Here is a 14097-nt window from a genome sequence, read left to right on the forward strand (position 1 = left end):
CTTCTAAGTATTTAATTTGGTAAGACCCACCTGCTGGATTCTTCAAGCTTCTACAAAATGAAGTTAAAAACAGACACCTACTGGAAACAGGATATGGCTTATCTCAGGTTTTCCACCTGCTCCACTAACCTCACTAAAGACTCATCTAGTCAAATATACAAGAGTACTATTTCCTTGTAAATCCATGTGTAAATAAATAATAAACAACTGAACTAAATAAAAATTAAACAACCGATTCTTCCCCACCACTAACTTTGAAACGGAGGTATAGAACTGAACTCCCCCTGGAGAATTTTGCTCTTTACAGATCCAAATCATTGTAGAAAGCCAAGGAGACACAAAGATTCATGTTGAGAGGCAGGAGACAGCAGTAGCACCAGCACTCTTGGTGTTTTGTTGCATAAAGATTGTCATGAGCCAAAGGCATTATTTTGACTTCTGGAATCTTCAAAGACTGGTGGGTACCCAAGGCCTGTTGGCAGTAGTTTTCTGGCAAAATCAAATAAGTGCCTTCTTGCAGACCTGAGGTCAGTTCCTACTCTGAAAATCACAAATCAAAATAACTGGAGGGAAAATCACTTGCCAGTTTTCCGGCCTCTGGATGTGGAATGCCCACAGCCCCAAACGCTGCTCATCAGAGCTGCCAGGCACCACCTACCACAGCTGAAGCTGGGTGGAAGGCACTGGTGACTGCTCCCACCCCAGGAACTGATTTACCTTATAAGACAAGTAACTCTGAGCACCTGCATGCATCATTTAAAAGAAAGCAGGTGGGTAAAACCTGAGTTATGACAAGCCTCTTCTGTGATACTACTAAAGAAAAAAATCATGAGCTGAACATTTCTTCTGCTACTGGTTTCCTGTAGGCAACCAGGGGAAAGGTCTTAAACAGTAGAAACAAAATGTACTAAAGGTAACCTGAGTTCTGGATCCATGCGAAGTGTAGCAGGAAATCTAATGAAGCAGTGGATATCTGCAGAATTTAAGTAACTTACTAGGTCAAAAAGATGTAGTGCACTTCCAGTCATCATCCTCCTCTTCACACTTTTTATTTTACTGTGTTTGAATGCAGAAATGTAATTGAATACATCACAGATGGATTCTAAATCAACTCACTGCCTTTCAGCACCAAGTCTGCAGCCCAGATTTCCCATGTTCTTGTCTCTTTAAAATCGTATCCATTAAGTCAAAAGTGCATAAGCACCTCCCTACCTCTGTGAGCCCAGGTCGGGACTCAGCCCATTTGGGAAACAGACATTAAGTCCTGCACAAACCATATGTGTCTTTAATACCTAATATTTATTAATTGCAAGTTATTTTCTGGTATTTTGTGGTGTTCTAACTTCTATGGGTATTACTTCTATGATTACTGTTGGTAGGCCATAGAAGAAATCATGAAAAGTGCTATTTCAAGAAGTAACACAATACATCTGTAGGCAATTATACAGAAATTCAAATGTTAAGCCACAATTCCTGGACACAATACAAGAAACTTGGATATTCTAAAATAAATCACACCAAGAAAATGGTGTGTTCTAGTTCATTTTTATCCTGTCATCCAAGGATTATGTAAATCATCCTTGATACTCAGTAGTCAGGGATAACATTAATAATTCCCAATGAGACCATAACCTTTTTTTCATTGAAGAAATTGACACAGTAGCCAGAAGGAAGCTCATTTATATTTGTCCTAGGTATGCTTTAGTTGGGGGGAAAAAAAAACAGTGAATAAGAGTAATTTAGAATACCAGGTCAGGTCAGAATGTCAGCCTTGTAGTTCAAAAATTTGTAATTGTTTATAAATTTCAAACAATTAACTTTATTGTAAACTTCAATAAATGGATGATTTGCACAAAAAACAATAAAAGTGAATAGATAATACTGTGCAATCCAAAAGTATACTCTTGCTGACATAAGCAAGAGGTGATAAATTATCCACAAAAACGTTTTAAACTTAAAATAAACCCAAAGGATTCTGTTGAACTGTGGAGCAATCAACTTGGTAACATATGAACACACTGTTTTCCATAGAAAACAAAGCAAGACCTCATCTGACAGACAACAAAACTTGACCAGAGTCTAAAGCTGTAGAAACCACCTGCAGATTGCTGACTCTCTGATCACATCCCACAGCAGAGAGGGAGGCACTGTGTGTGATTTGCAGAGTCTGCATCCAGTCCAGTGCCTGGCTGCTCCCAGGTACTTCCCGTTCTGAGCAGGTTGGTTGGTGTGCAAGGCCACGTGGACTTTTGACCTAAACACAACCCATCTGCTGTTCTGGAGGTGGGACACTGCAGAAAGCTGCCCAGGAACCACACTCTTTTCAGTGAGCGTGAGGTCAGCCCCATTTTTAGCAGTGACTTGAATACACCACTCCATGGGATCCAGGCAGATACTCCCCTGCTGCAGTTTAGCAGTGACTCCTATTGCTGAAAAAGGCTACTGAGAAGGCAAACTAATTTCATAAAAATTTTTCAAAATGAAACTTTTCTCTCTTATGATTCTTAACACCACCAGTAGGGAGCAGGAGAGGAGGAACAGGGACATGAATACACAGAAACAGTTCAGCTGCAGTATTCTTGAAACTATTGATCCAAAACAATGACGTTGTCAGAACAGTTGTGAGTAATGAGTAAGTAAATCCTGGCTTCTATATCAATTTACCAATTCAATATCAGTTTGCAGACAAAATGGTAAATAGGTGTCAGGCAGAATTCCAAGGAACTGAGTTATATTAAGAATTAATCAAGATGAGAAGCCTAGTGGCTTCACTGACAAAACATGTCAGCATTTGCCAGCAAGAAACCACCTGCTGCTATTATGAGATCCGTTTGAAAATGTTGTCCTCTTTCAAGACAAATTTGGTTTTAAGTCACTGAAAGTTAACTGGCTAATATACAACTAGTATTCAGATTTTCCCCTGTGTAATTGCTTACTTGAAGTCAAAGACAAAAAACATAACACAAACAAAAATTATTGGGAGAGCATTGCAAATAGCATCAATGTATTGCACAAACAGTACTTTAACATCTGTATTGGAAGCAGTGTCTATGAGACAACTCCCCTTTCTGCTTTTTCAGCTTCAGTTTGAGTCAAGGCTAAGAAATGTTCGCAGTGCAAGAAAATGAAAGTTTTTAGCTTTCTTATTCCAGAGTTAAAAAATAAAGACAATATTAACTCTATCAAAATCTACAGCTTTCATTAAGTTTTGTAAAAAATATAATATTTTATATAAACAAAAATATATTAGATACACCAGTACACACACCTAGAGTTCTGCCTCAGTGATGTCCTCATCAGGGCAACAGTAGTATTCCACAAAACAGATCTGTCCGTCTTCATTCCTAATCATATACTGCAGTGAAAGAAATCCTTGAGCATCTGTTCGAATGGACACTTTACAAGACAAAGCCAGTGCCTTTGTGGATGGTTTAAGCAAAGAAATCTTGTACCTGCAGAAGAAAATACTACTATTATAGATTATTTCAGTAATATGAAAAAAATACATTGTGCAAAGAGGAGCTGCAACATGAATCATGAATAAAGACCCAGAATAAACAAAAAACAGTAAGGAACACACTTATTTGGTCTTTACCTGATAACAACATTGAACTCTCATTGTCATCACTTAGCTTTTGATTGCAGACACAGCCTTTTATCAGACAGGGAGTATTTTTGCCCCCCATACTAATAAAATAAATGTTACAGAAATGCAAAGGCAGTTCTTAAACTTCCCGTCAAGAACGTATGACCTGGCATAGAGAGCATCAATCACTTTCTAACCTGTTTGTCTGGGTCTGGTTACAGTGGAATGCTTCCATCAAATCAGAGTCCCTAGGGTAGTCTAGATGTGCACTTCCAGCATTTCCAAAAGTGGATAACCTGGAAGACAAAAAGCACGATCTCAAAACGCCTGATGAGAACTCTGTAAAAACTCATTAAAATGAGTCACTGTACATATCCCATGACTGTTTTACCAAACTCTGCTGTTTGTTTCACTTTATTCAATCAAAAATGCTCAACTGTCCACACCAGTGTCACATTTACCAGGCTGTCAAAATACTCATTACTATGTTAATTAGAGAACATACTGTGATTTACTATACTCATTATAATTCTTCCTGAAATGAACTGGTATTCTAAAATAGCTCCCCTCTCTCCACCGTGAAAATTTCCACTCCTCACCAAAGGCAGCCAAGCACAAACATTTGAGTTGAAAGCCATTTTTAGTACCTGAAGTAGGGTTTATCTGGAGACATGGTAATCTGCAGAACTTCACTGGTCATATCCAGTTCAGCAAATGCTTCTCGTAGTCCCTCTGACTGCAGGATAATTTTATTAACAACCTTTGTACTGCAGAAATCAAAATCTAACAATTCCTCAGGCTCTTGAGTGTTGATTTTGCATACTGTTACTACTCCTCCTTCTTCCAAGAACAGCATCAGTGGATAGCCATAACCACGATAACACATTCTAAGGGCCGTTGATGCTCCTGAGAAAGAGAGTAAAACATACATTCTGCAGAGACCATAGCAAGAACATTTGATCACTTTAGAAAACTCACATTTTTCTGGCACACAGGCCACAGATCAATTTTAGTGCTGCCTCCTAGATACCCTCTGAAATGCTAATGGGTATGCAGTAAAATTAAATTACTTGTGTGTAGACAACTTAAAGCCAAATAATTTCACCCACCAGCTCTGACAATTAAGACGCACTACAAACAGTTTAGAGGAATTGGAAAATCCTCATGGCCCTGTGGTTCTCTGGCTCACATCATCTTTCCTTACTACTCTTGTTACTTGTGCAACCTAAACTGAAGTTAAAGCAGCTGAGCTTGTGCTGCAGTCACACCCTCTTGTTGCAGGTTATCACCACCTGAACCTCCGGTTTCCTAAAACCACAGTGCTCTTTAGCACACTCGATTTGGATCTTTAGGTCATCCACAACCAAAACTGCAGGGGAGTGAGGAGTACAACACAGAGCTGCAAGAGCAGAACTGTCCAGAAAGCTGCCATGGTATCACTCCATGCCATGTGAATACACATCCTGCAGTGCCAGCACAACCTTCTGTGGATTCATGGAAATATACCACACCTGGCAAGGAGCTGGATCCAAAAATGGTGAGGCAGTCCAGAAGAACTGACAAACTGATCCGGAACATCACTGATTCCTCCTGAACAGAGAATTCCTGAAAAATTTCTGCCTGTAAATTAAAGCAAAAATATGAAAAGTTGGGAGTTTCTGCAATTATTTTACAGCTTAAACTTCAGGATTTCCCATCCAGAAATCAGTACAACACAAAATGATTTCTACATGCAACACAACATTGATTGTAGAAAAATGGGGCTTCATCCTCAAAACTAGGAAAACACAACCAAACTACATTTGAAACAAGGTAAAATGGCATAAACGTGAAACCTAAATACTTGTCTCTTATGGTTTAAGTACAACCTACAAATGGTAAAACCTAGAGCTGCTTACTTCTGGAGCTAGAAATATTCATGGAACTGTACAATGTGTCACATTTCTACAGTGACAATACTCATATTTTTTATGCTCAGAGCATGAATAAACATTCCAAATACTAGTACTTAAGAACAGAACAGTGACTTCACCACTCTGAAATATGTGCTGAATCCTGCCTTTGACTAGCCTGATGGGGATAAACTGCTCTATGCTGTGCTGTCTGTCACTGGTACTCACTGCTTTGTTGCACCTACGAGAACAGAGTATCTCAGAAATAAAGCAAGGTGGCATGAGGTGCTTTTGGAAAAGTAATTTTATATTCTCCTGGCTGCCCAGAGAGAAAACTGCATCCTGAGGTGCTTTGAACACAGCACAACCATCTTCAATCAAGTGTCTGTGAATCTGTACTCTTTCACAGTTGACAAAAATCCAATCTTTTAGCTTTGGGATGAGCTATAAAAAGAGAGGTACGATGAGCACTTGCTTGTGCAACTAAGAACAGCACAACCAGAAGGAGCATGAGTTTGGCAGGCACCAATATATTAGATGAGGGCGCAAACCCACTACACTGTTACGTGTTCAGGGATGTACTGGTGCCGGGTTTGGAATTCCAGCAGCATGGACACCCACAAACAGGGGCAGACTCACCACGGTCCTTCCTACAGCCAGGCATCTCTGCCTCGGTTCCAGCAACGTCTCCCCTTTTCCACAGGTGAGCACATGGAATTGTTAGGGTTAAGGGACCTCTAAAGATTATCCAGTCCAAACCCTCTGCCAAGGCAGAGTCACCTGGAGGAAGTGACACGGCACACATCCAGGCAGGGTTTGAATATTTCCAGAGAGGGAAACTCCAATACCACCCTGGCATTCTGTTCCAGTGCTCTACCACCCTAACTGTAAAGAAGTTCTTCCTGGTGTTGAGGTGAAACTTGGTGGTGGTTTACTTTATGCCCATTTCTCTCCTTCCTGCCACTGGTCACCACAAAAAGGAGTCCGGCAGCATCTTCTTGGCACCCATCTTTGAGATATTTATATGCATTGGTGAGACTCTCAGTCCGCTCTTTTCCAGACTAAATAGACCCAGCTCTCGCCAGCTCTCCTCACAACAGAGATGCTCCGGTCCTTTAATCACCTTTGCAGCCTCCGGCGGACCCTATCCAGAGACTCCTTGTCCTCCCGGGCTGCGGCAGCCGCGCCCTCCCCGTCGCCGGTGTCCCCGTACCTGGATGAAGGCGTTGGCCTGGATACACTTGGCATCCTCCACGGTCACGCGCAGCCCGCTGGCCGTGGCGAGGCAGGTGGCGTAGTCCTGGAAGTGCACGGCCCGCAGGAGGCTGGACAGGTGCCGGGCATTGTCCAGGCTGGCGGACAGCGCGCAGCGCTCGCCGCCGGCGGGCGGCTGTGCCGAGAACGGCATGGCCGGGCCCGGGGAGGCGGCAGCACGGGGGGCGGAGAGCGGCACCGGGAAGGCGGGAGCACAGGAAACGCGACACAGGAAGCGGAGTGGGCGGACACCGGCGAGATATGGCGTGGGGACAGATGGCGGCCAAGAGAAAACGTGGAGCGCCGGCCGGGGGGAAGGCGAAGCGCGCCAGGAGCGCCCCGAGCGCGGGCGAGGCGGCGCCGGGGGGCGGCCCTGGGGAGCGCAGCGCCCCGCCGCAGGAATACCGCATCCCGCCGCAGGAAAACCGCATCCCGCCGCAGGAATACCGCATCCCGCCGCCCGTGTCCCAGGTACCGCCGCTCGGCCCGGGCTCGGGGGGCCTGAGGGAACGCGGCCAAGCCGTGACAGGGAGGGTTATTCGTAATCTCTTATAATACCATCACAACTAACAGTACACGTGGTGGCGCGTTTTTTTCTGTACGCGAGAAGCGTTATCCTGGTCCATGTCGGTAAGATGTGTTACCTCAGTCTCAAAAGTATTTGAAAGAATTGGGTAATTCTGTTGTATACTGAAGCTGTATGGAAACTGTACTTGTTCGGCTTAGGAATCATACAGAGAAGGTTTCCGTAATTGTTTGCTTGTAGGAAAAACGTGGAATACTGCGCGTAAACACAAAGATTTCACAATACGCTCGTCGACAGGAGAAGCTGGGCTGTGCTCTGGGGCTGTCCCTGAGCCCATTTTGCAGGAAAATAAGTGACGCACGTGTGGCTTTTTAGTAGTTGGATGGGAGTGAAAGGATGTGCCTGGGTGCATGCCGTGGATCAGGATGAGGACGGTTCCTCCTGTAAAAGCAGTGCCCCCTGTGCTGTAGGGAAGTTCACTCTTAAAGAGAGCGTGGTTCCTGTCTGCGTGGGCAGATCAAAACCAAGGTTCTTGCTGTGTCTTTCTGTATTGACTGTCCAAACTTTTATTTTGCTGCGTTATGACATTATTAAGGCTAGAAGCTTCCCACGTGACTATTGTGCCTTTTTTTCCTAGGGCAAATGGAAGAACAAGGAGCGAGTGCTGATATTCTCCTCTCGTGGAATTAATTTCAGAACAAGACACCTAATGCAGGACTTAAGGACATTGATGCCTCACTCTAAAGCAGGTGGGGTTTGAGCATCATTCCTAACTTATATTTTGACACTACTTTAAAGCTAAAAGCTCTAAACGGTTTTTTTTTAAATGAGGTACAGAAGAGTTTTGCTGAAGCTTGTATCTTAAACAAACACCCTTTGAGCCAACAAGTATAGCAATTGTTGTACCATAGTATTTTCTGAGAAGTGAATCCTATGGTATCAGTCTGAACCTGCACAGTTAGTTTTGTTGCTATGTCTATTTGTTCTATAACGTGACAGGAACAACTTGGTAATTACCCTTTCATTTATAAACTAGTACAATTTTTGTAAAACATCTGACTGTTCAAAGAATCTCTTGTATTAAATTGGTTTTCCACCCTTGTAAATGTTGGTTTTGTCTTCCAGATACTAAAATGGACCGTAAAGACCAATTATTTGTAATCAATGAGGTAATTCAGTATTTGTCTTGGTGCTTCTTCATTTTATTTTATTTTATTTTATATGGAAATTCAGTATGCAAGGGAAAGGGGCAACCGATTTCAAAGTGTAACTTCATTGGTGAAAATTATTGATACCCAAAAAGCCAAAAGTTGACTTTTGGTTAATAAAACCAGAATGAAACTTTTAATTAGATACAGATTTTATTCATGAAGAAATTTAGCATAATGTGCTTTTTGTGTAGGTGAGAAGTGTAGTACAGCTTATGCTTGAACAGTGCAGGACATATATATGCCGCCAGCCCAAATATAGTAGGATATTGACAGTTCTCAAGCTAGAACCTAATGCTATTGTGTTTGTATCCTGGATAGGATTATCAGATTGTTTGTAGCTTTAAGGAGGTTATTACTTCTTGTAGTAAGTATGTGAAATGTAAAAAGAAAGCGAAACCAAATTTTGGGTGTCAGTAGATGTCATTTAATAAGACAATATTATTTTGTACTTCCATTTTGGAGAAGGAGAAAATGTTAGAGATGAATGTGGAAAGTTATCAAAAATGTCTTCAGGATGTTTGTAAGCACTAATTTGATATGTCTTGTGTAGGTGTGTGAAATGAAAAACTGCAATAAGTGCATCTTTTTTGAAGCTAAAAAGAAACAGGATCTCTACATGTGGTAAGGAAATGTTGCTTTGTTACATTTCTATTTATAGCTGCAATTCTATCTGAAGTTTCCTACTCTAACAGTGAAGATGCATGAAATATGGCTGCTTAGTTAAATTTGTTCTAATATTGTACTTCTGTGGATTGTGGAAATTTACAGTGCATGAACAGCTTTGGACATTGTTTGCAGAAGCATTTTACAAAATTGTTTAGAAAACAAGTTTTTATGAGCATACATACACATTTCAGTACAGCTGTAAAAGTAGCAGAAACTACTTGAATGCAGGAATAACTGGTTGGGGTGTAGTGTGGAAATCTATCTGGCTGTTAACATAAATTCTGGCTGCTGTTAACATTTTTGTTTCTCTGTTCCCCACCGCTTGTCCTCTGAAGGCTTTCAAACACGCCACAGGGACCATCTGCTAAATTCTTGGTGCAGAATGGTAAGCTGGTAGACATTACTGTGTTTGTATTTTTGCTGTTGTGTCTGAAACATTTTCTGTGTGTAATAACTTTTTTTTTTAATCACTGTAGTTCACACACTGGCTGAATTGAAGATGACAGGAAATTGCCTAAGGGGCTCAAGACCCCTTTTGTCTTTTGATCCAGTAAGTATAGGCTTTATTTCATTTGGGTGTGTTCTTACTCTTTTTGCATGACTATTGCATTTAGCCTTGTATGTAAAATAATATTTTTGTTTTTGTAGCTATTCGACCGAGAGCCACACTATGCCCTGCTAAAAGAATTGTTTATTCAGGTCAGTCTGTAGTTGTAGTGTTTCTTCACTGGAAATGTTTTCTTGGCAACATACTTAAGAATCACAAGTGGTTTTTTTTCAAGTAGCAGTTTTATACTTCTGAACTTTGAAAAGATCACAAAGGATTGGGATCATTCTTAGCACAACTCAGACACTTATTCATAAGTTTTGGGTTATGAAGTGTAACCTTGGTTTGGGAACTTAGTAAATTAAAAGGAGTTTAAGACGAGCTATGTATGACTTCTTAAATTGCAGATGTTCAGAAATACTGCCTTTTATTACAGATATTTGGTACACCACAGTACCACCCCAAAAGCCAGCCTTTTGTTGACCATGTTTTCACCTTCACTGTCACTGATGAAAGGATCTGGTTTCGCAATTATCAGGTGAGTGGTCTCTCCTAGCTCTTCTAAAGGAGGTCAGCAGAGTAACTTCATATCACATCCATTAAATAAAATAAGAATCATTATTGTTAGCAGGATATGCCAGCCCCTAGTGCTTGCAGATTGAGTGTCCTGTAATGACTTCTTCCATATGCCTGGAGAGATCTGGTTCACTGAACATTCACCAGTATTCATTGATTTGTGATTCTGTGAGGGATGTCTTGGTAGCAGGACATACTACCCAAGGCCTAAACTATGCCTTAAGCAAAATGGCTGCTTTGACCCAAAGCGATCAAGAGCTTATTTTCTGTATAAGGAATTCACAAATACAGAGTACTCCAAAAGCTTGCTTGAATTTCAAGGAACTGCTTTATGTACAGGACTGGGTTTATACAAATCTAGCTAATTATCTTGAATTTAAATTCAGTTGTGTATTACTATGTGCAAGGTGCCTGCAAGGTCATATGCTTTGATTCAATCTGTGAGAAATGGAGAAAGTTTTCTTTTTATTGCAGATAATAGAAGAAGATGCATCTCTAGTAGAAATTGGGCCTCGTTTTGTCCTGAACCTTATAAAAATCTTCCAAGGTAGCTTTGGAGGACCAACTCTATATGAAAATCCTCATTACCAGTCCCCAAATATGGTAAGCAGCTCTGTTTTTGTTTTCTCCTTCATTTAGCAACTAATTTGAAAATCAGCCTTGCAGTCAGTCTGTGCAGGAGCATCAACTATGCCTTTCCCCGGGACCCTTTGTAGTGCCCTAAACTGGTGACAGTTTGAGAGCAGAATAGTTTTGTAATCATGGAGTGAATGCAGAAGTCATGTCACTGAAAAGATGACATTACACTGAGGGTCTTGGCCATTAAGCAGAGAAATTAGCATTAAAGAAATCAGTTTCTTTAATACCAGATTTCTTCCATCATGCTTATTTGAAACATGATGAAATTTAAATTCTTACTTTTATAGCATCGCCGGCTGGTGAGATTGTCAGTGGCAGCTAAGTTTAGAGAGAAGCAGCAAGTGAAAGAAGTGCAAATGATTAAGAAAAAAGGGACTAAGGTCCTTGTTGAAGAAGATCCTACTGAAGTAGTCTTTGAAACTCCAGCTGAAGAAAAGCCAGTGGAAATACAGCTTGTGAAACCAGAATCAAAGCCAATTGTTAAAGATAAGAAGAAGCTTCGCAAAATTCAGAGGAAGAAGCAAAAAAAGCTGTTCAGAACTGAAGGATCTGCGTAGATACTATAAGGAATGAAACTTCATACAATATCAACCAAATATTGTAAATATTTGGATTCACATTGTACAGACAAACATGTCTGAGCTTCAGTTTTAAATGAGCAAAACACACATTTCTTTATAAAGATGGAGTTTGCATTCTTTTATTGTATTCTGGGATTCTGAGTTTTGAGAAAAAACATGGCATCCCATTCAACCTGGCCTTGAACACTTCCAGGGATGGGTCATCTGGACAACTTCTCTGGGGTTATTTATTACATACCTTTAGTTCAGAGTTCCTGACCTCATGACCTAGTTCTTCCTCTTTCAGTTCTACACTCCCCCAGACTTTCTTGTGTTTCAAAGTCTTGCTTGTGCCCTGTTTCTGTTTGACTTTCTGTTCAAAGTCTTGCTCGTGTCTCTGTTTCAATTTCCAGCATCTTAAAGCTGAAAATACACAACTGGTTTGAGAGGAAGCTGACCTGTTAAGTTCTAAGTATCATCCCACCTAGCAGGGTGAGGGAAATCCCATATAACTTCTGCAGCAAAATGGTCTGCGTGCCATATGACTGGAAAGAAAGTTCACATAATCTAATACACAGACACAGTCGAGTTGGAAAGGACCTCCATCAGTATAATTGAGTCCAACTGAGCTCCTTGCAGAACTGTGTAACACTAAGCCATATAACTAATGCCATCATGCAGACCCTCTTTAACTCTTGACAGGCTTGGTGCCATGCCACTTCCCTGGGAACTGACCAGCCTATGTGTAAAGAGCCTTGGTGTCCAACTGGAAGTTCCCTGACACTGTCATTTAACCCCAGCTGGCAGCTCAGCCCCAGAGAGCTGCCTGCTCACTCTCCCTTCATAAGGTGGGGAAGAGAATTGGAAGGGTAGAAATGAAAAGCTGTGAGTTGGGATGAAGACTGTTTAGCAAAAACGGAAGTTTTTTGTAAAGCAAAAGCCATGCAGAGAAGCAAAACAAAACAAGGAATTTCCTATGTCCTGTGGGGAGGCAGGTATTCACTTCCCAGAAAAGCTGGGTTCTGTCACATGTAACAGTGACTCAGGAAAAAAATGTGTCACTCTGAATATCCCCCCACTTCTTGCACCAGCTTTGTATGTTTGAGCATGGTGCCATGTTGTGTAGGATAGCCCAGCAGTCAGCTGGAGTGACCTGCCCTGTGTCCCCTCTCAGTTTCTTATGCACCCCTCTCTGGCAGGTGGGATAAGAAGCTAAAACAGCTGTGAGTCTGAGCATTGCTCAGCAATAATGCAAAGCATTTCTGTTACTGTCAACACGTTTGTGTTTTCAGCACAAATCCAAAGCACAGCTACTGTGATGACTCTTCCAGCTAAAACCTCCTGGAGGGAGGGAGGTCCCCCCTCAGCCTCCTCTCCAAGCTGGACAAGCCATGTGACCTCAGCTGCTCCCAAGTCCTGCACCCTGGTCCTCTCCATCTCAGCTGCCCTCCTCCTGATAAACTCCAATAGCTCCAATAAACTCCAGCTTTATATCCTTACGTTGAGGTGTCCCAAAACTGCCCCCAGCACTTGAGGTGAGGCCCCAGTGCAGAGCAGAGCAGGACAATCCCCTCCCTTCCTGGCTGCTGATGCTGTGCCTGATGCCCCCAGGACAGGGTTGGCCCTCCTGGCTGCCAGGGCACTGCTGGCTTGTGTTCAATTTGCCATATTTGGATTAAACACTGAGTTGGGACCTCCAGATTTTACTGTGAGATCAGGGCCTCCAGATCTTGCTGTCTGATCCAAAGCTCAGTTTGTGTACACTGATACACACCTGACCTAGAGAAGGAAAGCGACTTGGACCAGCCCTAACATTTCTGAAGAGCATAGGTATAAAAAAGGCTACCCTGAGGATGTGTGCTGTGGAGGCTGTGCCTCTGAGCTCCTCAACACCCACAAGAATCAAAATATCTATTTCAGAAATAGTGTGGCCAGCTGTTCTTCCCCTGTGCTCAGCTCTAGTGAGGTCACACCTTGAGTCCTGTGTTCAGGTCTGGGCTTTCCAGCTCAGGAATGACTTTGAGGTGCTGGAGCAAATTCAGAAAAGGGAAAGAAACCAAGCTGTGAAGCACAACAAAGCCTGGAGCACAGGTCTTAAGCGGAGGTATTTATCCTGAAAATGAGGAGGCTCAGGGGAGACCTCATTGCACTCTACAGCTCCCTGAAAGGAAGGGTTGGCCAGGTTGGGGTCAGACTTTTCTCTGAGGCAACCGGCAATAGGACAAGAGGGTACAGCCTTAAGCTGTGCCAGGGGACGTCAACGGTGGACATTAGGAGCAATTTCTTCAAGAAAGGGTGATTAGACATTGGAATGGGCTGCCCAGAGATGGTGGAGTTACGGTCCCTGGAGGTGTTTAAGAAAAGCCGGGTGACACGGTGGTGTTGGGCCACAGGTAGGACTCGATGATCTCGGAGATCTCTTCCACCTTCATTGGTTCTGCGGATTGCACACAAGCTATCCGGTTAACTCACACGCCGCGACTGCACGCCCCGATCCGGCCGCGGAGGAGCGCTCCCACCGCGCCGCCGGCAGCCGGGCGGCTCCGCGCCGCCAGTCCCCCCACCCACCCCGGCTCGCTCCTCCCGCCGCGGCCTGCCCCTCCCGGCGCGGCCGGCGGTGCCGCCGTCCCGCTGTCCCCG

The 14097-nt window shown here is 42.8% G+C and overlaps 2 protein-coding genes across 2 annotated transcripts; one reads left to right on the forward strand and one right to left on the reverse strand.

The window, feature by feature from the left end:
- Positions 1-1280: 1280 nt before the first annotated feature.
- On the reverse strand, positions 1281-6956 carry RAD1 (RAD1 checkpoint DNA exonuclease). Its single transcript, XM_021551965.4, has 5 exons — positions 6692-6956; positions 5098-5206; positions 4234-4492; positions 3784-3882; positions 1281-3452 (listed from the first exon to the last, which is right to left on the reverse strand). The coding sequence occupies exons 1-5, from the start codon at positions 6884-6886 to the stop codon at positions 3269-3271; spliced, it is 846 nt and encodes a 281-aa protein (XP_021407640.2). The 5' UTR covers positions 6887-6956; the 3' UTR covers positions 1281-3268.
- BRIX1 (biogenesis of ribosomes BRX1) lies at positions 6955-11909 on the forward strand. Its single transcript, XM_021552163.3, has 10 exons — positions 6955-7203; positions 7896-8007; positions 8384-8427; positions 9020-9090; positions 9471-9520; positions 9612-9685; positions 9784-9834; positions 10119-10220; positions 10733-10861; positions 11185-11909. Exons 1-10 carry the CDS (start codon positions 6994-6996, stop codon positions 11452-11454), a joined length of 1113 nt encoding a protein of 370 aa, XP_021407838.2. The 5' UTR covers positions 6955-6993; the 3' UTR covers positions 11455-11909.
- Positions 11910-14097: the final 2188 nt, after the last annotated feature.

This window comes from Lonchura striata, chromosome Z, assembly GCF_050655825.1.
Source record: "Lonchura striata isolate lonStrDom1 chromosome Z, ASM5065582v1, whole genome shotgun sequence".
Classification (NCBI taxonomy): Eukaryota; Metazoa; Chordata; class Aves; order Passeriformes; family Estrildidae; genus Lonchura; species Lonchura striata.